The 26,624-nt window shown below is 38.4% G+C and overlaps 2 protein-coding genes across 3 annotated transcripts in view; both read right to left on the bottom strand.

The window, feature by feature from the left end:
• The window catches only part of LOC115440960, a 62,542-nt gene extending 49,719 nt beyond the window's left edge, over positions 1-12,823 (bottom strand). Inside the window, exons 1-2 of one of the 2 annotated variants that reach the window (XM_030165498.2) lie at positions 12,441-12,823; positions 1,886-1,912 (exon numbers count right to left, since the gene is read on the bottom strand). In XM_030165498.2, the coding sequence (XP_030021358.1) occupies positions 1,886-1,912; positions 12,441-12,512 (99 nt within the window). In that variant the 5' untranslated portion in view covers positions 12,513-12,823. The remainder of the gene's footprint in view (positions 1-1,885; positions 1,913-12,440) is intronic. The other variant, XM_030165506.2, reaches the window with a different exon arrangement.
• Positions 12,824-18,673: 5,850 nt separating this feature from the next.
• Positions 18,674-20,982, bottom strand: LOC115454747. The gene is made up of 2 exons (XM_030183465.2): positions 19,217-20,982; positions 18,674-19,119 (listed from the first exon to the last, which is right to left on the bottom strand). The coding sequence occupies exon 1, from the start codon at positions 20,965-20,967 to the stop codon at positions 19,360-19,362; it is 1,608 nt and encodes a 535-aa protein (XP_030039325.2). The 5' UTR covers positions 20,968-20,982; the 3' UTR covers positions 18,674-19,119; positions 19,217-19,359.
• Positions 20,983-26,624: the final 5,642 nt, after the last annotated feature.

Below are 26,624 nucleotides of genomic sequence, written 5' to 3'. Positions count from 1 at the left end.
ACGACTAGTTCTAGGGTCTCGGTTTCGAATCCCGGGTCGGGCAAAGTGATATCGCGTTTTTCTACAACAACCCCGAATCTAAAATTTGTTTCCAATGTGGCGATAAACTCGACTATATGGCGAAACTCACTTCTGCCTTTCCCTTCGGGAATAAAGACGTTATGTATGTATGTTTATTGAAACAAAATTTAACATTCTATTTGCGAATTTTTATTAAGAAATCTAACAGAAAATGGCTGATAAAAGTTACGTTTCAGAATCTGATTTTGGAACTTCAACAGACAATGGCTGATAGATTCGACTTCGGAATTTGAATTCCAAACTCAAACTATAATTTCCGGTGTTGAATTTCAAAAATAGTCTTTGTATTTATCAAATGGAGAACCCGTCTGCTTATTTCATTGTATAAAAATACATTAAAGGTTCTAGAATCAAGATTTGAAATCTTTAAATAAATCTCACTATCGGACGAAGGAAAATGTCATTTTTGTGGTCGATGCATTCAAAGGCCCTTACCTTAAGAACCTAAGCATTCAAAATCCCTTACTTAAAGAAACCAGAACAACCTATAATTTTAACTTCCTCAGATAGTTCTAATATGGTTTTTAACTTTGTCATCAGCTAAAGGTTATCTAATTTTGTAAACATAAAATTTTAAATACATCCATCGATACGAGACAAAAACAGTTTTTATCTTCATTCACATCACGTTTGTTCACCTCATACATTTGAACAGTCTAACGTGGATTGTCTGCGTAATTTGGATACGTTTTTGTTTTCGTGGAATTCCCACGGTAATTCCCATCGACTAAAATAACCTAAGTATTCCTCACGTGACTTCATCTAGATACTCGTAGGTAAACCCTACACCTGTCTAAATAGTATTATATCATTTCTTAAGAGAATTGTTTATAAGAGTCGTTGAGTCCACTAATTAAACTATTTTGAACATCTTAAAGTTGTAACAAAACTTCTTATAACCTCCCACTTTTTTAAGTTGCTTTGGTATCAGAATCAAAATAAATCCTGATTTAAAGAAAACCGCAACGCAAGAAATATTTGAATCAACCACAATTGGCTGGCGGTTGGTAAAGATTTACCCCCTTATTCATAGACGTTTTTTATCGAACGACCGAGTAATGCTGTGATAACAAGTCTGTTTCTCAGTGCTGACGGCATGGCAGTCTTCGCAGTGCGTAGACGTAGGGCCGTTTTGATTGGCTAATATTGAAATACAACAATAATAACCAGTCTCAACGGTCCTATGTCTATTTCTCAGTGCCGTTGGGCACTGAGAAACAGGCTTGTTATCACAGCTTTACTCCGTCCTTAGATAAAAAACGTTTATGAATAAGGGGGTTAGTTTAAACAATTTACAGTATGAAAGCAAAGTAAATACTTATAATCATCCCGCAAACCTGATGCAGCAATTTATGAATACCGGCGTCTCAAAACAATTTTTATTTCATTGTTTATTACAAACATTCAATCATAAGCCTTATCGACAATGATAAAAAAACAATATGTATCTACGACGTATTAGAATAGGAAGGGACTGTCAAAAGGTATACATAAAAGTCCCTAAATGAAAATAAAGAAAATAAAATAATAATGTTAAACCCAAATGCGTAAATAAAAAAATCCAATAATTTTACTAACAAACAAAAGTAGATATTATTAATAACTAGTCTCGTGAACCATCAACTTTTAAAATGGAATTTCATTCAAAATCGTGGATGCATGCACTATCCTAAAGCAAGCAAACCTTTTTGCAATCTGCTTTGGCTGGCTATAGGCAGCCATTATAACGCAAGCTGGAGAAAAGTCGAAAGCGAAACGCGAAGCTGGAAATATTTACAAAAGTTAAAAAAGTGTAAAAAATTACCGCGCGATCCGTAGTCACTGGTATGTCCTGGAAATTAATTAAAACATCAATAAATAATGAACAAACAAAAGAAATAATGGAAAAGAATTTTTTGTTCAACAAAAGAAATAATTAAAAAGGTCAGTAGCATTTTTCATGGTTCTCTCTTACAATAATTATGATTTAGATATAATACTCTTGCATTATTTAAACAGAAACTACAATTGCACCCAAAGATATTAGATAATTATAGAATATTATTATAGTACAACAATAACAAAAATATATTTTTTGAGACAAGTAACGTGTTCGTATATTCAAAGTTTTATGTAGAAAGAACAAAGTTATATGTCCGAACATTAATGTTATATTTATTGCACTTAACATACAAATGTATTGAGACGGACTTAATGCCATAGGTAAATGGCTGACAAATGAAATTTCTCCCAAATGAAATAACTGCAGGGAAGTTTAGCAGTTGTTTTCCTGTTAGTAGCATACCTCCCACTCCTATGACTCTAATTATGAATTGATTAACATATAAAACTTCATAAAATTTAAAATCCTGTGGTCTGATCGTTGTCGAGACGTGATCTCCCGACCTACGAATACCAACAGCTAATCAGTTACAAAATGTTATGTTTTTTGTCATGTCTCAAATGCATTCTTCTTTATTATTCTAGCCATTATTGTCGTATCGTCTTGGCAATATTTTTATATTTATGTGGTTATTTTTCATTGAAACTTTTGCTTTTATTAAGTACATTTGAATGTCATTGTCAATTTCGATTATTTAAAGCCTTGTTTGTTTATTTTTAGTATGGTTATGGCATTAGGTATTGAAATGAACAATGGAAATATCGGAGTGACATTTGACAGATAAAGATACATTAAGGATTTTGACAGTAGAATGGCGATGCAAAAAGCGTTTGAACTGTGAGAAGCGTACAGAAGCGGGACTTGTTATATAATGTTTACATAGTACCTAAAGATTTCTTGTGGATAAGATCAGCGATGAAAGGATACGTAACTACAGACTGGCAAAAAAGGCCTGTTTAGGAGAATAGTGTTTGATGGTATTGTTCATCATTGTCATGCAAGGTCAACGATAATAAAATTGGTAATAAATGTCTCGAATTCCTTTGTCGGTATTAGATATTTTTAAATGGCAAAACGCAATACGAACCTTGAGTGTGAGTACCATTTTAGATTCTTCCTGAACGGGGTCATTTGTGCTACAGATAGAATGATACAAAGGTCCAATAATATTTATTTAGAATAATATTTTGTGGTTATGAAGAAATCACGCATAGTTATTTTGCCTTAAGCCATTGCACGTCATATGCTGCATCAATAAATATCCGATCTTTACAATGTACGAAACTTGAGCAATATTAAGTAATGTATCAAATAACTACTCTCACGCAAGATGATTGTCACTCACACGCCCACTGACATCTTATTTGCTGAGTTGTTAGGCTCCGACGTGCGCAATATGTGTCAAAACCATCTCGAGGACTTCAATGACTTTACATTAGGTAATAATGGTATAAACTTGAGGAAAATTGGTGGTGATTTTGGTATTGCTGCAGATTTTCAAACGTTTAAAGCATTTGATAATGAATAGATAGTGTAACAATCTCACTTGTGTAAAATAGGAAGTGTTTGTAATTATAATAATAATAATAATATCAGCCCTGTATTATATACTTGCCCACTGCTGAGCACGGGCCTCCTCTACTACAGAGAGGGATTAGGCCTTAGTCCACCACGCTGGCCTAGTGCGGATTGGTAGACTTCACACACCTTCGAAATTCCTATAGAGAACTTCTCAGGTGTGCAGGTTTCCTCACGATGTTTTCCTTCACCGTTAAAGCGAACGATAAATTCACAAAGAATACACACATGATTATTATTTGATATTTCGGCCTTTAAAATTTCGTCGTATTAAATTTTAAAGGCCGAAATATCCATGCATATTAATTATTTTTACGTTTTTCTTTCAACTGCGAGAACTAATCACTAACTAGACGTGAATTTAAATTCTTTACTTGTCAATACTTGTTTAGTTACCCAGATTAAAGGTGAAACAAAATGTATGAAAATGGACCTTAAGCTATAACCTTAATTAAACATTTCGTCTTAGTTTCGGTTGCATAATGTTGTAAAATTCCTGTTTAAGTATTAATGAATATATCTACTGCTAATTAGTGTTAATTGTTTCACCTCAACGCACCTTAAGCGAAGTGTCGTGAGTACCAGATTAACTATATTGTGAGTGACATTGCCTACAGTAACTAGTTGAAGGGCATCTTCGAATTTATGGTGTGATTCTGTACAATGTTATTTGAACCTCAATTTCGTAAGAGCCTTAAAAACAATAGAACACATGTATAAAAGTTAAGTATCGTCTGTGATTTCGAAAAGTGTTTGCCAATAACTTATTCGCTCGCTACCGAAACCTATCGTTATAGAATTTTTAGTAGGTATATCTTTGTATGTGTTTTTGACTTGTAAACAATTGAAATACCTGAACACATTTTGGCTCGTATAGATATAATTTTATCAATATATTAACCCTGTATTATATACTGTCCTACTGCTGGGGACAGGCCTCCTTTGCTACTGAGAAGGATAAGGTCTTAGTCCACCACGCTAGCCTAGTGCGGATTGGTAGACTTCACACGCCCACAAAATTCCTTTAGAGAACTTCTCAGGTATTCAGGTATTACCGGACAATGTTTTTCTTCACCGTTAAAGCGAGCGATAATTCATAAAGAATACGAAAATACTTATTAGAAAAGTTAGAGGTGTGTACCCTTAGATTGAATGATGGATGAACCTGCGGACAATTGTCTCGGCAATCCATTACAAACCCAACTAGGTACTATATATATATACAGTGATATATAGAAGCGTTTTCAATGAGTAAGCTAGTCAAAATGTATCTCGAAAAACTATGAAACCGCTAACAAAAGCAATTATAAAAAAAAATCTAGCACATTCTAACACATCTATTGTCAGCATCTAACAGTCACATAATTTGAATCCTATGGCGTTGCATTAAGATTGCCTAGATGATGTTTTATGCAACATCGAACCGAATTTGAGAGGTTTCGCAAATATCACGTGATTTGCATAGAATAGACGTGATAATTGTAACATTTCACTGCAATATCGAATGTGGATCGTTCGGCGACCTCCGGGTCGCATCAAAACATTTTTTCTTTGTTATTTTGCATTTATGATGAAATGTATACAACGTTGATTAATAAAATAGTCATTTTCTTTAGAGGTTTGACATATAGAATTTCTGAATATGGGAAATAAAATATCTTTTAAGCTATCCAAGAGGGCATTATCTCTCTCCAAAACAGTAATTTAGAATTCAATAATTACAAAATACCGAATGACACCAATTTACGTTATAAGCCCATTGGCTTTTGATGTCCTTCAAAACGGTACAAAATGTTTTTTGATTGCAGAAATAAACAATGCAATTGCACCTACGCACACAGAATTTTGGATTTTATGAATGTGTAATGTTATTTATTAAAAATAGATTTCAAAAGTAAAATTCATGTACTATAGATTTGAAGTATTTTTTTTCTCTGTATCATGTACTATAGTTTATACTTAAAACTGATTTTTAAAGGCGCAACACCAGAGTTTCTTGCCCGTTCTTCAAAGGTGAGAACTGCTTTCTGAACTGGTAGTAGAGTTAAGTTAACACATTCAAATGAAATATTTTATTTCATTTCAAGAATATAATTTTTTTATTATTGTTATACTGTTTTATTGGCGAAATTATAAATCAATATAGCGATATTTTTAAGTAACTACGTAGTTCGTAAATTCCATTCGAGAGATTTTTATGTTAACATACTCAAGATACTAATCTCCGGATGGAAGATAAGTACTAAATACAACTAAGTACATTCAAAAAAAACCCCGACTAAAAAGTTACACTGAATCGCCTGAAAATTCGAATTCAGCCAGTTTATAATCTTAACATACTCCAGTGGACAAAGATGAAATTCTACGAAATTCCCACCCGACACAACATATAGATACAAATGTGCATGAATGCGGTCTGCAAATCGTTCTGATGATAATTAGATTCTACAGAAATTAACCATAAAGGGAAGCCGGTAAGAATCGGGTTATTTGGATCCTTCCCCACTGACGTACTACACCGACCTTACCTATGATCGCATATCGTCCGAGTAAAGGTTAATGTGTGCGGAATACGATCCCTATTCTCTCATTATTCTTTTTGAGATTATGTAACTAGCTTAACAAGGAAAACAACCACATCACATCTCAAGGGATAGGCAGAGGTAAAACCAGAGCAACCGGAAATCGCCATGTATGTTCTGTCCCATGCAGTGTTGGGGCTGTACCTATCACCAATTAGGAACAAATTCCTGTGTACCTCAGTATCAACTGAGTAGAAAATCCTAATATCACATTGCCAAGTTTGCCACAAAGCGATGGTCGTACCGTGTACTCAATAAACTAAGCCATCGGAATAGTCAAGAAAAAAACTTTGGTAACAGAGCAATTTACTTCCAAGAATAACCGACTTTATAAAATATAAATAATATGGTCAGAGAATTTCTTCGCCCGTTTTTATTGCTTTAAGAAATACACGAATCGAATTGGCACGGTTTAATGATTTTAACCACTTGTCTAATAACCTTGAAATTCGAGTGATATTTCACTAATAATTACAACAGAACGAAATAGAAGATTAAAAATCTTAGTTTGTAACGTATGGCCTTCTATGCAGAGTCCTATAATGCTTAGACAACTTGAATGGATCGATGAAACCATTTTATATCTATCAACAAGCGTATCATAGTGAATTCGAAACTGAGGCATGTGTCCGTTGAAATCAACTATCCTGCTTTTACCCTACTACAATCAATAAAAATCCATCGTGATACGACCAATTACATTTTTATATGTCGTACGATAAGATTTTCAGACGTCCATTTTTTTCCTCTTCCAGACCATATTTCTTTATCCTAAAGGTCGATAAAACCCAAGAATAACTTAATCTCTGTCATTCAGGCTAAAAGACTCGTGGACTTGTTTACTGAATATACTATAATAAAGGTTATAAAATGTATTTTAGAAGAAAAACTCGCCTTTATTAATTTATGTTAACTAGAAACATTGTCGTGTGAAAACACTTCATTTAAAATGTAGCTTTCTAATAAAATTTGGTGAGGATTCAAAAATGATGCATCGATCCATATTTTTTAATTAATTTTAAAATTGTATTCGAATACATTTCGTTTAATGTACTGCATTTTAAAGCAGTTAATTATGTAAAGATAAAAATAGAAAAACTCAACCTTCTACTAAAGCTTCTCATATAAATCATATCAAACAATATTTTTAAAGTATTTTAATATTAACGAATCAATATCGTAATATAAAAAAGAAACGAGTCGTGTCTACAATCGCCCCTTGAAAGTACGACATTATTGCATACGTCTTGTGCAACTTCCGAGTTATTGCTGCAAACATTAATATTAAAAAGTAATTTATATATTTTCGACAGTAGGTAACTATTATCGCCAAATTGATGCTACAACGTAATGCCAATATCATCTAACCACGAATTTTTTACTTTCTGATCAGCAATCGCTTCAAATCTGCTATAAAAACATCATACTTCTATCTGGTATGGCGCTTAGTTTTTTTGCTAGTAAATCGTTCGTTAACACCGTATCATTGTGCCCACCTGCGGGCGCATTTATTACCATTAGCCACTTATCCAAATAGGTTTTTGCCTTATTCATCATTTTGCAAACAATGTTTTTATTATATCGAGGTTTAAACTTTATGCGTAGTAGCGCATAGACGGCAGTAAAGATCTTTAAAAAAAGACGAGCAACCTAGTGTATAAATATGTCCTATGCTGGCACTACACTAGGCTATATGTCAAATCATTTCCGCCTTTTGGGCAACATAATATCAACAATTTTTTTTATGTATCAGTGGACAACGGCTTTGCCGTTCCTCTGGCATTGCTATTATATTAAATGGGCGACGGATGCTGCTTATTACCTACTAAGACAATAAAACAAATGTACGAAGTTGAGGCCTCAAATATTCGCTCAAATACCCCAAGTTTAATGCCAGCATTACCCCAAAAACTTCCATAACACCAGAATAACCAATATTTTGTCAGCTTTTAAGAAAACCAATAACGAATAGTTGGGGTCATTTAGGACTTTCAGTATTGTTCTTCACCGAGGTAAACTCAATAAGCCGTTACTTAACACCATTTTTTGGAAGAGAGATATAGTATCACCTCTATCTACCTAGGTCATGATTGCGGCCCATACAAGCATTGTATATACCACAATGTGACTCTACCACTCCATCAGTAAGGATATCTACCTTCTTTAATACTTCACGCAACTGAGATCTGAGTCAAATACCACAAGTCGAATGCAAACCATACATCAGTATTAAGACATCAAGCTTACAGATCAACATCTTGACAGGAGACGAGAGCCGTCAACGGCCGAGCACGCTCAGTGACACGTAACATATTAACTGACATCTAAGTGATGTATTGAATTTAAAAATCATTGACATCAACAGGTAGTCTCAAGTAACTTATTTTACATCAGTTTTATTTGAACATGGACTGACAAAATGGCATTACCTGACTAGACGAGTAAGCCTCGTGAAATAATAAATGCTTGATGAGTGATGACTCAAAAGTTTGTGTAAATGTTTAGATATTTGTTATAAGTGAACACAGAAACCACTGAGAGGATTTGGATAAAATTTGGCACACGGATTGACCATGTTCTAGATTAACACATTAGCTAATTATCCCGGTAATTTACCGATTTTTAAATAGCTGGCAATTTAGAATAATTTCCAACAGGCCTGCATAATTGTATCTACTAGCGAGGGATTACCTCGACACTCTATCTGAACCCTATTTCGTTTACCATCAGCTTCAGCAGCTTAATATGACCTTGCCCGTTTAAAAAAAATAACAATCACGCAGAACAATAAAAAAACTGTCTACGTTGGAAATGATTACATCGACAAATGGTAAGGGGACGGCATTCTACTTTCCCAAACAATTTCATAGCAATGGCGAATGCTAATATACAAGTTATAGTTATTAACTATGCAATCTTTGTATGCATGGCTTAGTAATTGTGGCGCACGGTGACGATAATCAGAACGATGCTTGTGGAAATAGTATTCCGAACGAAATATTAACAAAAACGTTGGACAGTTTTATGTTCGAGCCTTTTGATACTTTAAATATTTGGGGGGAGAGTAGTTAGATAATTTGCTAAAAGAATACAATATATTATAACTGTTTAAAAAATTTATGAGTGCACCCCAATACCTATCCGAAATCTTGATAAAATTTGAAAAATTGATTGAGATGCAATATAGTTAAAAAAAATTATTAACAGTAGTTCAACTGCCTATTTTTTTCGCGCAGAACAATGTATTTTGCTATAGAGGTGAGTGGGACCTTTATATTGGTTGACCAGTCTTAAGGCCCAATTTAATCCAATTCGACATTCGGGAGTACAGCATCATCGGAGCGAGCCTTGGGTCGAATCCCTAACCCTATGTACACCCTATACCGGTATACCAAGCAAGACCCGTGGTGGTTGAGATAGCTGCACGGAAGATGCTGCCCCTCTCTCTCCGTGGGGGCTAAAATCTCAAACTTTAAAAAACTCCCTTAGCGTATACTAGAACAGGAGGTCAGGCATCCGTTTTGTCGTCCATCTTGGGAAGTGAATTTGAGTTGGTAAGCAAACATCTCCACTGCTCGCCAACGACACCCTCAAAGCCCGATTTAGTAATATATTCGCCTCGTACGACAGACAGAGAATACCATGGCGGAATTCTCAAGATGTCTCCAACCCACAAGATACGTAGTTCAATTGCCTAACATAAGTTTTTAGTCACTCATGTTCTAGTTTCAAGGACGTTGTAGTTAGCGTCATTATGAGCTATTACGAGACGGCATATCAAATTTAAGATAACGATCGCAGTTTCATAATATTTAGTTATAGTACACTTAAGATCTTACTGCACCTGAAGTTAAATGGAGTGGGGTCCGATAGAATGTCGACTGACGAGAGATGATTTCCCCACTGACAATCGACACAATTATGCCGGTCTGTTAGAACCTGATATACATAGGCTGATCCCGGAACGCGACACACTTACGTGGGCCGCTATGGGGGTTTTAACACCTTATGTATAGTGGTTGCTATTCGAGCCGATATAAAATATATCCTACGAGCAAAACTCATACTCTCAAGTAATTTCTATTCATCATTAAGTTTAAATCAGACTTGAAGTCTACTATAATCGTGAGGGTGTTGCAATAAACTAATTTAATTTTATAATAAAATGGCACAAATGATTAATATTCATTGGAATACTTCAAACAAGCCGAAATATACGTTAAGATCAAGAGCAGTAGTCAAATGATCTAAAATCTAGATGGCCGTCAATACTTGTTTATGTTTCGTGTTAAATGTTTTGCAGAAGATAGGGTGTACCAGACTCAGGGTAACGAATACAGTGCAATGGATTCAATATTTTGACTGGGGGTAGTGTCGTTGCTTACCATTGATAATAAAATCGAAGTATATGTCTCCTTAAATCCCCGATGATATATAATTTCTGTGAACATCCACAATAAAGAAATCAGTTATTTTTTAGGCCTTCGCTAATCCCGGAGCGATACTTTTGATTTGAACTTTATACTGAAGAGAATATATGTTAAAGTGGATGCGACATAGAAAATGTTTACGAACAACGTATCTTATTTCAATATGTCACAATTAATGTACTGCGTGAGCTATTTACATGGAATCATTCAACAAATCGGACACGACATAAACAATAATATTTGCTTTGATTCTATTTATCGTTCACTTTACAGTGAAGGAAAACACCGTGAGGGAGTTTGGGAAACTAAGATTTCGTTTTATTTTGAATTTTATGTAGTTTATTAACGCGTATTGGGTCTAATAAGTGGACGTAAATTTATAAGGAGTATTCATATCCAACAGTGGGACAATTTACATCATAAAAAAATAATTAAATATGATGAAACTTCACTTGCACCGGGAATTAAATTTCTAATATATATGTCATTACAATTACTATCGCGTCATATCCATTCTAATATAAAGCTTAGAAATCATAGGAACTACTAAACCAATTTTTAATTTTTCCACTATATGTAAGCTACATTACTTCTGAGTGCTTTAGGCTACTTTTTATCCCGGGAAAATATTTATCTCGAAAAACTTTTTCACCCGAACGGAACGGCAGGCATACGCTAGCGAATATAAGCTTAAGAGGGTATATTAGTCTTGCATCTGCCTTATCCTTCTTTAAAAGACGACAGCCTATGTATACAAATGGAACTTAATCATGTTTACTCGCCGAAAACAAGGCTAATTACCCAAGTCTAGGATAAACTAATTAAGCCCTAAATTGTTATGTTAGGAGTCACGAGTGCGCGTAACCTTTCGCTCGACCGGTTCGGCTCGTCACATGCCTCGGTACCTTCAATACGCCCTTAAAATGCACTTTCAATTCGGTTTAGTTATTGCTTTATGGATTCCATTGTAACTTAACTCTTTCGAGATCGTGAATGAGAGTAGGTTTTGGGATTTGTTCAAATTTTTTTTTTGCCTCATTAGATATTATCGGAGCTTAATGATAACATAAAAGATGTTATTTAAATATTTGTTATCGTTTTGGGATCATGAATGCTAATAAAACTTCAATCCGTTAGAGGGTTAGAGGACTTAAAGGGTTTGATAAGTCAAATGAAAAATCATAGATGTAATAATACCTCGACAAATATTTAGTCTTTTCAAAACAGGCAAACGCAGGAAGTCAAAAATAGTTTAGGTTAATGGGACTTTCTTTTAGTAAGTTACGATAGTGAAAAATAATATTAGATTCAGAGCATGAGAAAATAAAATGCAAACAAATAATTTTATGTTAAAATAAATCATACTTTCCTGAACATAATATAAGAAATAACATAGACCCATGAAGTCGAATTTGATATTTACAAAATGGGTATCTACATAATTAGGTATATGCATTGAAAAATCACCGGCTTATAGAAGAGATTTGCAAAAATATATACGCAAATTATATTTTGAATAGCCAGATATCGATAATTGCATATTTGAGGTTGGAGAAGCAATGATAATAAGACAAGTGATAACAAAAATTGCAGATCATTAATATACAGAGAGTAGAGTCACAAAAACCTGAAATGTACCTAATCCTATAACAAAACACATATCTAAAAAATGATTGTTATTTGATGACATTATAAATAATGCATATGATTGTAGTTACAACTACAAGTTTTGATATCATAAAAATAAATATAAAAAATATATACAAGTTTGACCTAACGTCAATCCAAAAATAATCTTTTACGCGTCCACTGTATTGTAAAATAATAATTATTAATAGATAAATTATTCAGTTATGTAAATGAACGTGTCAAACTGCGAAAACTCACCTGTGTAGCGACTACAAATGAATATAAATACAAAACGGTGGCACACACTAGCAAGAGGTCTCTGTAACCCATGTCTGCCTTTTAACACTCACTGTTCTTAGATCTTAAACTAACATACCTCACTGACTACGTTTTTAGAAATATAACAGTCTTATTACTAAAGTTTATTTTAAACTCGTATATGTGAGTGACAATTTAATTAACACGTTCTCTAACAATTTAAATTTGGAATTAACGTTGATACGTTTTTTTTTATAAATATAATCACTGGCAGTCACTTATAAGAGTTCGTTTTTTAAATTCTCATTCGATGTGTCGGCGTATTGTTTGAAACGCGCGCGCTCGCTCTGTTGTGTATCAAACAAGACTGGATGACATTTACCCGCGCGCCGACCTGGCTAGAGATGCCCCTTGCCCCACTCGACGTCCCGTCGCGTCCTTGAACGTACTACATAATGCTTCTCGATTTAAAACGATTATTCGCATCGTTATTTTGAATTGTTATGGCTGAGTTGTTCTAAATTTGTTACTCAATAGTTTGAAAAAGCTCTTTTCGTTATATAATGTTATCATTACATGTAATGAAATCGTATGCTTTTAATCCGATTGTTTCCATCTAAAATATAACGTTTAATAAGTGGAATTTAGATTTTGATGACTTCCTGTTGTGCAATATTTTAGAAAGGAAGTACATTCTGCATTATTATTTAACTTTATCGAGTGATCTGAATTCTGATTGGCATTTTTATTATTAACGTTTATGTCGAATTGACAATTTTATAAAACAATTAACTACATGACATAATGTTATAGCGGAACTAACAATATTTGGGCAAACATTAATTAAACATCAATATGTCCATGATACTTATAAAAGCAAGGCACTAAAACCGTACAAACCTTGGACATGGTTTCCAAACAATAGCTTTTTATTACTATGTAGGTCTTCCGTATGTCACTAATTCACACCAACATACAAAATGTCATGACATTACGTTGTCATTTGAAATTAGTCATCATCCGCACGCAGTTGCGTTTTTAAATGACATAACATGCGTGGTAATCATGACACACCTTGAACGCGGTCAAGAGCGGCCATATTGATGGTTGTTGAGAGAACCATTCTTCTTGGGCCTTCAACAGTTCATTTAGATATTCATGAGAAAGATGATACTAAGATGTCTATAGCGCCTTGACTGTATAACTTTGCACCTGTAGAAGGAAAGTGCTCTGCTTTTAGAAGTATAGTCTCATAATTTCCAGTATATATTGGTGCTAATGCTTGATGGCAGATATACTCATATTACAAGCATTTATTGAAAGTTAGGTACCATCAGTTGACCTATTTGCTCGACTTTGTAGTACAAATGAGTAACCGGGTTGCTAACTTTTGCAAACCGGAAGTCGGAAGGACAGTTGCCACCAACGGTAACATGCATGCTTGCGTGTGCGCAACCATTATGACAGATATTGGAGCAACCTTTACCGACTCGATTCAATTATTAAGCATTAATTGCCTGCAAAAATCTTAATGTTTTAGTAGTTAGAACAAGGGGAACAAATCGAGACAAAAAGTAAGTTTCCTAATTTTTGGTTTTGCAATTGAAAACAAAAACAAAGTAACAACATCGTTGGAGCGATTAATGCAAATCCGAGTCACATGTCAAGGTTTACTCTCACCGCTAAATAAACCTAAATTAAGTACTTCACCAATTAATCACGTAAACGAGATTTAACTAAACTTGATTTAGTCTGAAAATGTAAGTACGTAGTATCGCGCTTTTTCCTATTTCAGTGTTTGGTCTCTACCAACCCGGTGGGTACCAGGCTCGCGTTTCTCATACGTGAAGGTTCAAACTTTCAACTCGTTCAACTGCTCAAATCTTACGTGACTTAAGTATTAAACTGATTTAACTATTACTGTTGCTGACTGTACGTCAGTACAACACTTACTAGTATTCCTGATGTATAGTCATGTAATCAAATTAATGACGTCACTGCATTTGACACGTCAGCGAAGGCCGGCTGCAGCTCCTCGTGCTCACGATCTCACTCTCACCTCAGCTCCTTGACCTGGCCAGTATTTCGAACTGCATGTAATTAACCACGACCTTTCGATGCTACTTGTAAGTGTTCAAACACGATGTGTGATATATTATAAACCTATATGATAATTATTACTGATATAAATGCCATAGTTTTAGAATTTATCTGAATATTCAGCCCAAATCTAAACCAAAGAAAACTGGGACTTACTCAATCTTGAGATCGAACTCAAGACATTGGTTTAAGAGCCCTAGAGTTCTACTACGAAGTAAATAAAGATTTTAATGAAATCTCTAATTATAACAAAACATTTTATACAGAACTACAATATACTGTTTCAATTACTGAAACAAAATTAACCTAAAACATCAAGTAGAAACTGTATCATAACACAGCGTTTGAAATATTCTTCCTTATGATTTATTATTTATCAAATTAATTATTTGATGGAAATTGTATACATTAAAATATATTGCTATATATAAAACAATTATACAATAATTAAAAATGCCGATATTGCACAATGCAACATAACAATAAAATCAACTTAACAAAAAAAATATGTTGATTAATCGATAACATCATATTGGTGCTACGTAATCGATTATTAATCATTTAAACAATCGATGTGTTGATAACGATCTCGTTTGATTGATGGCGCTCTCAAGCTGTAGGCATGTGCATTCGAATGAGTTCAACAATCGACAAGGAGATAACAATCGATATTGTGCAATTATAGTCTGTGTAAGTTATTTGTCTACACATTTATTTGAATAATATTAGTTTAATTAATGACAAGGATCGTCCTGCTTTACAAAAGATCGGTAGGTTCGGTTTACTGGTGGTAGGTCTCTCATATGTGAGAGTCCGCCTGGATAGGTGCCACCGCAATGTCTATTTGTACCGCCAAGCAGCAGAGTGTAATCAATGCTATGTTCCGGTTTGAAGGACATTGGAGGCAATGTAACTACTGGACATAATAAGACTTAACATCTCATGTCTCAGGATGGCGAACGCAGTGGAATATCAAACAATACTTTGTAATTCAAGGTGTTCGATGGTGTTTCTACTGTTTATGGGCGGTCGTATCGCTTACCATCAAGCGAACGGCAAGCTCGTCTCGTAATTCAAAGCAATAAAAAAAAATCTCGAAAAGGTTATGTCAACAAGAACGTATTGATATTGGTATTGGTTATGGGCTCCTTTTTTCCGCACTTAGCCCGTAAAAAAAAGTCGGGCCATTGTGCGTGACATGCATGCCGGCTACAGAGCAAGCCAGCCTAACTCCTTCCAGAAGCGCAGGATCCTCCTGGTGTCTCCACAGGCTTCTCGGAGTGACCCCGGCGAATCGAGGATTTTTGCCCGTTGCGCAGCTACTCCTTCACATTCCAGGATGACGTGGTAAGCTGTTTCATCGGCCAACAGACATCCCCCTACATAGGGGGGCTGTCGGTTATACCTAGAACATATAAATGTTTGTTTAGTGGGCAATGTCCAGTAATGGTACCTACGACTATGCGTAGGGATGCCCTGTCCAAAGATAAAAGGCGCTTAGTCAGACGAGAGTCCGGGTGTGGCACGGCTTCCCGGGATTGTCTGCATGTACTGATACTCGCCCATTGATCCGCGTGTAGTTTATGTGTTCTGTGACGCAGCCATGTTCTCAGCTGGTAAAAGGGGAGCGCCATGATTGGTTCGGGACCCAGTAAAGTCTGGTCCGATCCTCTTTTGCCAGCTCGTCAGCTGCGTCATTTCCTAGAGAGCCACTGTGCCCTTTGATCCACTGTAGGGTAACTGAGTTAGTCTTTCCTATACCCTCCAGTGCTTGGTGGCACTCTAGTATGAGCCCTGATTGAATGGTCTTGCTATCAAGGGCTCGTAATACAGCAGCGCTATCGGATACAATGCGTATTTTGTGGCCTATAAGGCCCCGCTTTTCCACTGCTCTGGCTGCCTCCGTGATGGCGACACATTCACATTGGTAGATGGAACTGTGTGCGCCTAAGGCCATTGATATCTTGATGTTAATTTCTGGTGAGAACACACCTGCCCCCGATCCTGTCCTGGTCTTAGACCCATCGGTGTATATTCGCAGTTCGTGTGTGCCAGACCAGTCATGCTGTTCTTCGGTCAGCCTTACGGTGTAGTTTTTTCCGAAGATATATTGTTTGGGTACCCTGTCGTTGGGAGCGGCCATCAGTGGTTTATAGTTGATGGCCTCTACCAGAATTTCGGCGTGGGCACCTATTGCTGTACCCCAGAGCTTGAGTGTCTTTAGCCTGACTGCTGCTGAGGCTGCCTCTTGTTGGATAAACAGATCCAGGGGCGGCAGTCCCAACAGGACCTCTAAAGCAGCTGTGGGTGTAGTTTTCATGCAGCCCGTTGTAGCTGTACACGCTAATCTCTGAAATTGCTGCAGTTTGTTTCTAGCTGTGGATAGTTTGGTTCTGGGCCACCAGACTACAGCTCCATAGGTGGTGATTGGTCGTACCACCGCAGTATATAGCCATCTGGCAATTTTAGGGTGTACGCCCCAAGTTTTGCCGAGAAGTCTTTTACACTGCCAGAAGTGATACAGGCCTTTTCTAGTTTGTGGTCCAGATGTTTATTCCATAACAGTTTATCATCCAAAATGACACCTAGGTATTTCACCTCTTTTGTAAGAGATAACGTGGTGCCTTGTAATTTAGGTAAGCGAAAATTTTCTATAGTTCGCTTTCTTGTGAACAATACGAGTTCGGTTTTCGATGGCTTTGCCGTTAGTCCTTGTTCTAGGCACCATCGTTCGACGATTTTGAGGGCCCCTTGCATGAGATCGCATAGGACGCCTTCGAATTTTCCCTTAACAAGGATCGCTACATCGTCTGCATAGCCTACAGTGTGGAAGCCCGCCTCGTTTAGTGACCTAATTAGGTCATCCACTACGAGGTTCCACAGGAGTGGCGATATTACTCCCCCCTGTGGGCAGCCTTTCGATACAATGGCTCGGACTTTGCCATTGACTGTCACCTGCACCGCTCTTTTCCTTAGCATATTACCTATCCAGTTGGCTGTGGATGGGTCAGCACCATGGTTGAGCAGTGCACGGCTTATGCTGTTAAACTGCGTCTTGTCAAAAGCTCCTTCGATGTCAATGAAGGCTGCAAGCGCTGAAGATTGAGTTGATAGTGCGCTCTCTATTGTCGTAATGACATTGTGAAGCGCTGATTCGGTTGATTTGCCAGAGGAGTAGGCGTGTTGTTGGTGATGTAGAGGGTGGTAAGTTAGAGCCTCATCTCGGAGATCTCGATCACACAATCTCTCCATTGCCTTAAGAAGGAAGGAAGTGAGGCTGATTGGTCTATACGATTTTGGTCGTGTATAGTCGCTTTTACCTGGTTTAGGTATAAATACTACTTTTACTTCTCTCCATTTATGGGGGGTGTAGCAGTGTATGAGGCATCCTCGGTAGATCTTGACTAGATGTGGAGCAATTGTGCTTTTGCTCCACTGTAGAAGTCCTGGGAAGATGCCGTCAAGACCAGCCGCTTCATAGGCAGAGAAGCTGTTTATTGCCCATAGGACTTTTTCCAGCGTGATTACTCGCTGGGCAGTAGAGATGGCGTCGCTAGTTGCTAGTTTAAATTTTTGTTGGTCCTCCTCCTCCCATGTGGTGTTCTCCGTTACGGAGCAACCTGGAAAGTGTGTGTTAAGTAACAGCTCGCACATTTCTGTGTCGGTTGTTGTATAGCTGTTATCTGGTTTCTTCAGGGAGCCTAGGTTGCGATCTGGGTCTTTAGATAGGATTTTTCTCACCCTAGCTGCCTGTGTGTTTGATTCAATGTTAGTACAGAAAGTTCGCCAGCATTCGCGCTTCCGTACCCGGATGCATTTTTGTATGCTGCCTGGGTTGCCTTGTACGCATCCCAGTCTTCTGCTTTCCTTGTGTTTTTTGCTCTGTTAAACAGTTTGCGTAGTTTGCATCTCAATTTCTCGAGTTGAGGACTCCACCAGCCGCTGCGATTGGCAGTCCTAGGCGTGTGTCCCGTGAGCGGACAGCTTTTTTGAAATGCGTCTATTAGTGTTTCTGTCAGTTTATTTACGTGTTTCTCTATGTCAGCCGGCCCGCCATATTCCTCGGGGATATGTTTGAGGTTCGGCTTGCTGACACCAGCTTCCGAACCATACGCTATCAGTTCTTCTAGGGTTGCGCCAAGGTTCGGGCTTCTTGGTGTCCACGTTCAGTTTATATCTTATCCATCTGTGATCCGAGTTGGATAGTTCGTTAGATACCTGCCAATCTGATATTTTTTCCGAAATATTATCCGTTGACAGTGTTATGTCTATAATAGTTTGGTATCTGGAAGTTACAAAAGTGGGTTCGGACCCTCTGTTTATGAGCCTAAGATTAGTGGAGAATAGAAATTCAACCAAGTCATCACCTCTTTTATTGGAAGCGCCGCCACCCCAGATAGTATGATGAGCGTTCGCGTCCGCCGAGATGATCAGCTCAAGCTTCTTGTCTTCGCAGTGTCTAATTAGGTTCACTAGCTCGACCGTCGGTACGTCCGCGTCGCCCGGTAGGTAGGCGGACGCTAGTATTACCTCCGGGATGCTAGGACAGCTGCTCCGGAGCCTGACTGTGGTCAGGTCTCTGGAACAGAACTCATTAATTATAACTGCGTCAATTGATTTGGGTACGTAGATGCAGGTGCGTGGGTTATTGACGGTGGTATCGAGTAGGATCTTACCTCCGATGTTGCTCAGACCGCAGATTCTGTCCTTCCTTATCCACGGCTCCTGGATAAGGGCGATGGTCCTGTTGTTTACCTCCAGTGCTCTACGCAGGGTGGCCGCTGCAGCTTGTTTATGCTGGAGGTTGGCTTGTATGAAGTTAGTGAGGCGAGGAGGAGCGAAGAGGGCTGCTCACTTCCTCATCCGTCCCCAACGGAATGTCCTGGTCAGCCAGATGCGCGACAGCCTCCTCCAGATCGCCATAACTGGCGTCTCCGTCGGTGGTAGTCAGCGAGCAAACTGACATCCCATCCTGCCTCTGCCTTTCGGCGGAGGAGTGTTGGGTGACCATTGGTTCTCCAACCGCACTTTGCCTTTCGGCGAAGATTGGCTGGTTAGCCGTGGACACAGACGCTGCCATCACCAGGTCCTTCCCAGCGCGCACCTTCTGCTTTGCAGCGGAGGGGTCGCTGGAGGTCCCGGATGTAGGCGCCGTCTCAACTTGGTCGGGTGGCATTTCCTGCAACCTTCCCTTGTTGCCGAAGAAGCGGATGTAGGCGTTGCCCAGCTTGTAGCAGAGCCTTCGCCCTCTCGCCATTATGTTGGGGATCTCGTCCGCTGGTATGCCAAGCACCAGAAAAGTACCAGGTGTGTTCCCCTCCTGGCGCTCTGTGCTGTAGAGGGACCATCTGCTGACCTGATACCCCCTGTTCTGACAGATCAGGACGCGTTGAATCGTCCCGATCTCCTCATTACAAGCGGGCAACAGGACCGCAGACTTCACCCTCTTGGGGATGTCCTTCTGGCGCCTGACAACCAGTATTGTCCCCGGGATTGGTGACTCTAGAGTGGCCACAGTTTCTTTTAGCCACTCCACAGCCTTGGAGTCCTCGCAGTGCATTTTAAGCACGCCCTCACTGTGGAAAGGTTTTCCATGGAAGGCGGGCACATACGGGATGTTGTTAGATCCACTCGGAGCATCCGCTAAACCTATGATGCAGGACTCCAGAGTGCTCGTAATAGCCTCCACATGCGTTGGTAATAGGTCGGTGAAGGGTTCCGCCATCACCGCCACAAAGAGGTCGTTCAGGACCACCTTGTCGGCGTAGGTGGCGGCTCCCCTCGCCGAAACGACGCTGGTGGACGCTTTTTGCTTCTTCACCTGTACTTGAGGTGATTGTGTCTCATTGGGGCGGGGGCGTTTAGGTACTTTAACGTCGCCCTGCTGAGTTGCGGGCAACGCATTTCCCTGGCCCCTGCCACCTCGTCTCCGTCTGGGTTTGCGGTGCGCATTGGTTTTCACCTCCGCGGGTCCGCTAGTTAGTGCTGCTTGTTCGGTGTTTGGCCCCCTCTCGCCCTGGTTGTCACCCTGACGATTCGGTTGCCTTGCGCCTACTGCAGCAATAGGTGTCGATAGCGGCTTTTTGGCGTCACCCTGCCTTGCGGCGGGGGGTTGCTTTCTGCCGGCGTTTTGTTGGTCCCAGCGTTTCTTCCTCTCCTCTGTGCGTTTATTTTTTTTCCGCATGTCGAAGGGTGTTTTTTTCCGCTGGACCACCTGCCAGACCTGCTCACCAGCCAACCATGAATTAGGGGCGGTGGCGGTCGATGTGCTAGGGCTAGGCGCTTCCACGGAGGAAGCAGCGACCGGCCCCTGTGTGTTGTGGGGCGCTTCCACGGAAGCAGCGACCCTTCCAACTATGTTGCCGTGCGCTTCGTTAGAAGCAGCGGACGGCTTGTTAGTTTTGTTGATACTCTTCGCTTTTGGCATAGTGAGTGACTATATATCATTCATTCCCCGTGGCGTCCCACCCTCCTTGGAGCCCGCAGATGGGGATGCTCATTCGAGCACCAGGACCTACCACAGGGAGTATAGGACCCAGGATCCGTGATGCAGCGAGTCCGCACGGTGCGAGGGGTGCCAAGGCTGCCGAGACCGAGATTTTGGTTCGTGCTAGCTCTGGTCCCCGCGCTCCGCCGACTGCGCACCCCATGACCCCGTAATCCTCGCCAGCAACCCTTAAGGGTGCTTCCCTTACCGGTTACCCCAGGCTGGCTAGTTCCTGGGGCTACCGTTTAGAAGGAATGCCGGACCAAAGGGGGCGTGTTGTCCCCACCGGTATCAACAGCCGACCAGCAGTAGACTCAACCCCCCAGGATTCCATTATCCCCTCGTACGGCGCTCAACTACGCACGGTACAAGACGTAGGTGGGCTCATACCCCTCCACTACAGAGAGGTCGGTCTGATACGCCCACAGGTCATAACCTACCAGTCCTTTTTGCCGCGTAGCCGCAAGGTCGCTGGTTAAGCCTCTTCGGATAAACTCCGGTGGTTGGGAGGGTACTTCGCCAACGGTGAGCCAGACCCTATACGGGGAGTGATTCGCCGTTGCCCAGGTATACCGGCGGTGAAGGATCGGCATTCTACTTGGACTTATCCGCATAGACCACCCATCCCGCCGCACACGAGGAGGTGACCCAACATATACCAACAAGAACGTATTTAACTTTTGAAAATAATTCTTATAGATGAAATCATCTACCTACCTCTATTTTTATTCATTAATATACACCTATACCTTTTACATACATAACAAAGAAGTAGTACTTTCCATAAATAAACAAAATAAGAACGAAATGTCAGATACTAAAGCACATTCTTCGATAACAATAAGATCATAAAAATAAACCAAAAGTATAACTATAAATTGGCGTCAACAGTGGCCTAAGAGATACAATAGCTAATACAATATATTATGTGCTAATTTGGCAATAACCGTGGGCCATAACATTCCACTGGAACGGGTCTGTCAAGATTCCATGACATTTCCTAATGACACAGTAAATTTCTTTTGTCTTTAGGCAGGCGCGGATTCAGGATTTTATTGGGAGGTTAACCTCCATGTCTCAGACATACCCTCTTTTAGTCCGCATAAACGAGGTTGGGCACCACTGCTTTGTTTCTTAATGCCGCAACGTAACAGTTGTGTTAGGATTTACAGGTAATTGAACGAGTTTATTCAATTGAATATATTCTGATATTCCAAGATCGCGGAAGAACAGTTTTATGCAAAAATATATAATTAATAGTTCCTTGTAGTTTTTGCACTATTTATGAATGGATTTTGAGCTCGCTATCGATCAATAGTAAGCGCAATATATAGTCCAGTCGATTAGTAATATAAAAAAATATTAAGGGAATGTATTTGAAGAGGTTGCTGCAATATAAAGTCCTTTGCTTTTACTGATTCACATAAGGGTTTATTATACTCGCTGTTCTTCCTAAATCCGACCCTGCTTCTAATCGCAAGAAATAAAACGTGAATTTGCTTTAAAATATTTTTCTATTTGCATATTTTGATTAAAGTAAATATTTCATTAGAAATAACCATGTCCATAAAAGCAAATCAACGAAAATAAGAGTAGATATTTTGTATCAGGTAAGCGTTTTAATATTAGACACCCATTAGAAATAGATAGAAATTGTTTTTATTATATGTTTTTAAAGTTGTGTTAATTATGTAATGAAATAAAATATTTGGTATAGCTCCAAGTTTAAAATAGTTAATTGAAGTATTATTTTATTACTACTGAAGTATTGTCGCGATTGTGAGTTTGTCACATTTGCAAAACGTTAAACAGAATTAATTTGATGAAATGAAATACTATAAATATGTAAATAATTCCGAAAAAGGTAAAATAATTCTTTATATAGAAATAATTTATTACTCTTAAATTATATCGGCACACTATTTTTTTTTATACGTGTAAAGTGACGCCACTGCATCTGATGTTAAGTGAAGTAGGGTCCAGTAGAATATCGACTAATGAGAGATGATTACCCCTTTGACACCATTATGCCGGCCTGTTGGAATCGGATATACACAAGCTAATCCCGGAACGCGACACACTTACGTGGGTCACTGTGGCGGGTTTTAACACCTTGTGTACGGTGGACGCTATCCGATTGGATATAAAATATATCCTACCACCAAAAGATTTTATATGGTGTGGATTTAAAACACGTGAATATAATTTAAAACTATTTTGTTAGATGTTTTGCAGGTATTGTAGTTTCCGCAATTACGATTGCTCATCATAAATAATGATATACCATCATTGTATCAGACATTATTATCAACAATGCAGTTTGAGAATATAGCTGTCATCCCAAATCATTACAGCCTCTCCTAAAGTGATTGCAGAATGATACACAATGGTGGCTGGTGGGTAAGGCGGTCTATCGGTGAAAGATGAATACATACATACATAGCATCACGCCTTTTCCCTTTTTCTGGGGTAGGCAGAGGTGTAGCACTCACCTTCGAGCTATGTTAAATCCTATACAATGGGGGACAGGTCCATCGTCATTTCTCAAGCCCAATTCCAAACGGCTGATAAATTTTGTAAATTTCCAAAAAATTAGAACTATTTCCGATGACCACAGCTATACCAAGTAATGACACAAGTGAATCAGATTGTGACCACAAACATTGTCCTCTACAGGTTTGCACGTCATAAAGAATTCCCAGATTTCCATTTCTATGAAATCTGTTAATTATAAATAAGATTACTCATAGAATTTTGAACAGAGCCATCCTATATTTCCTATAAAATACAAGGTAACTGCATGTTAATAAAATATCGTATACTTTGCAGTAAATGGTCGCAAGATTTTAGTAAAAATCTTTGAATTACTGCGGACAACAAATTTAATAGTCAGGCAATAAGAATAAATAATATAATTATTTAATTTTAAAGCCTCTATAAGACGGAGCAATTTTTTTGTCGCAAGTGCGATACTAAAGAATAAAAAAAGTTGCCCTATCTAAGCACAATGGCGAGTTAATACTTGCCCGCGTTATCAGTTAAGACTCTAGAGACTTTCCCGCCCTCACTCATTAATTGTCCACTTCCCTCAGTCAAGTTTCACCAAAAGAAACTCGCTTCGTCTAATTGAGGCTTAATGATCACACGAGTCATTGTATCCATTGACGATCGAAGTCGCCGCACCTATCCAAACTTCATCATACCCAGCCTACGGAATTCCACGAGTAGTGAGTACCATCCAGCATTGTTAAGTGTCAGACACTCAAAGATCTATTGCCAGATAAACAGTGATGGGACAAGCTGAATGGTAACGAAGTGCGACCTTGGTATACTTCGCTCTAATACTTCGAGTGCGGTTATCGTTACGCACTAATGTTAAAAATGTGAAGATGCTGATGTATCTTTATTAGCCAATCATGCATTTGTGCACGAGTTTCGTTGAAATTTCGCACTCAGATTGACCATGTTGTGCGCCACGTTTAATCCTGAACCTTTTGTGAATTTTTATTCCCATATAAGTCGTTCACGTGGATCAAACTTGGGGCGAAAACTTGTATAATGTGAAAAACTGAGACGGAATTACTAATTTAGAAATAGTACAGCATGGCATAAGAAAGTAAAGACAATATTAGCAATCTAACATGAAGTATTTCCATTCAAAGTTAATAATACAATATTCAGTACACTCCAAATTCCAAATAAAGTCGCACATAGAAATATTGTACAGATAATACCAGACCATCTAAGTCGAGACGACACCTAGAGATTGCCAAGCCTATATCCAAATAAGGTACCATCCGTTGACCAATTTGTGTAAGTGTCCACGCCCACGCTGACGTGACGCCGGCGCTGACGACTATTTAAATTATGACAAAGAATGTAATACTCATCATTGTCATTCTAGTTTTGTGAATTATTTATTATTTTGGAATTTCATATACCTATTGTTTAATCGATTTGATCATTGTTATTCTAGTTTTTATCTAAAATGATTATTCTGGTATGTCATATTATATATACCTATCTTTTATGGATTTTAAATTCTTAATTTATGAGTCGATGATAATAGTTTGAATTTGTTTCAAGATCTATTTCTTGGTAATTTCTTAAAATGCATAAATCTCGAGTTGTGGATTTCTAAAATAAATGACAGCATTATTTTGTAATATTCTTATGTGTCTGAAAGTAGGCAATGCATCCGTGAACAATATCCGTAAAGAATTAACTGTTGTAAAGATATTTAAAAACCATTGTGAAACGCGGACAACCTTTACAATTTGTAATTTAACAACGGCTTCGAAACCCAGGCTAACTTCACAATTCACAAGTCCTAATTATAAACAATTGGCTATCAGAGTAGGTTTCGGCCTTATAAAGTCCAGCGTGCTTGGGTTACCTTTAACTTAGAGAAATTTATGTACCGCCACAAAACCAACGAAGAAAAAGTTGAAATTTTTGAGACCTTGTAACTGCTCTACCGAGAATTAGTTAAAAATGTTTTATACAAACTTCACTTCAACTTCACGTCTGTTAAAATACAAATACGCCTCCGTTCCATAATACTATCAATATAATATTTGTTCAAGGATGAACTATTGCAAATATTTGTTTATCTCTGACATTAAAATATGCATACGATTAAAAACCTTAAGTCTTATGAAATGCTTTAATTGGGATGATATTTCAGCTAACTCCGCCCCTTATAAGTAAATTAAAATTCCCTCACGACTCGCAAATTAATCATGTTAGTATAACTATCATTGAACTTTTATATTCTTTATAGTAATTAGCAGGCATTTGCCAAAAGAGTTCATCTGCATATACAGCCATTACGTCGTCATCTTTTATGGTGTCTAGGCACTGCTGTTTCCCGATTGGAAGAACATGGTAGCCAATGTTAAAATGAGGGTATTGAGGTATTAATATTATTGTTTGAATGTCAATTTAGTCAATACCATTACTCGGCATAGATGAGTAATAGTTTGATCACAGGGTGACGAGTACAGTACAATTAGAACTGGTTGGTAAATCCAAGTTCTGAGGGACTGTTCGGCTGAAAGATAGTCTTGGAACTCAATAAGAGGCAAGCAGATGGTTTTGCTGGTGGTAGGATATATTTTATATCCGTCTGGATCGCGACCACCACCCATACAATGTATTAAAACCCGCCACAGTGGCCTACGTGTGTTGCGTTCTGAAATTAGCATGTATATCCAGTTCTAATAGGCCGGCACAATAGGGGACCGAACTTATTTTTGTTCTTTATTATTATCAAATATTTACGTTATATAAATTATAACACAGAAAGAATTATTTAAATCCGGTAAAATATCAACAAGTTATAGGTCTTTTAATTTCGGTAGAAGGGGTAAGTTACAAGAAACAGAAAAGAGGCGCAATACCCACGTGTGACGTCATCGGGCATTACGACGCCTGCGAAAGAAAGAGATGAAGCGATATCCCCACTTCGCGCCCACTTCGGCACATAATAATATTTGAAATATGAATTACTAGCTCATTTTTTAACCAATATTAATGCAGTTTTCGCAGGAGGGTTTCTTTTTCGTATTATCAACCATTTCATATAGAATAATGTA

Source organism: Manduca sexta, chromosome 19 (genome assembly GCF_014839805.1).
Source record: "Manduca sexta isolate Smith_Timp_Sample1 chromosome 19, JHU_Msex_v1.0, whole genome shotgun sequence".
Classification (NCBI taxonomy): domain Eukaryota; kingdom Metazoa; phylum Arthropoda; class Insecta; order Lepidoptera; family Sphingidae; genus Manduca; species Manduca sexta.
Note: the sequence above shows the minus strand (reverse complement) of the source record. Positions and strands in the feature narration are given on the sequence as shown.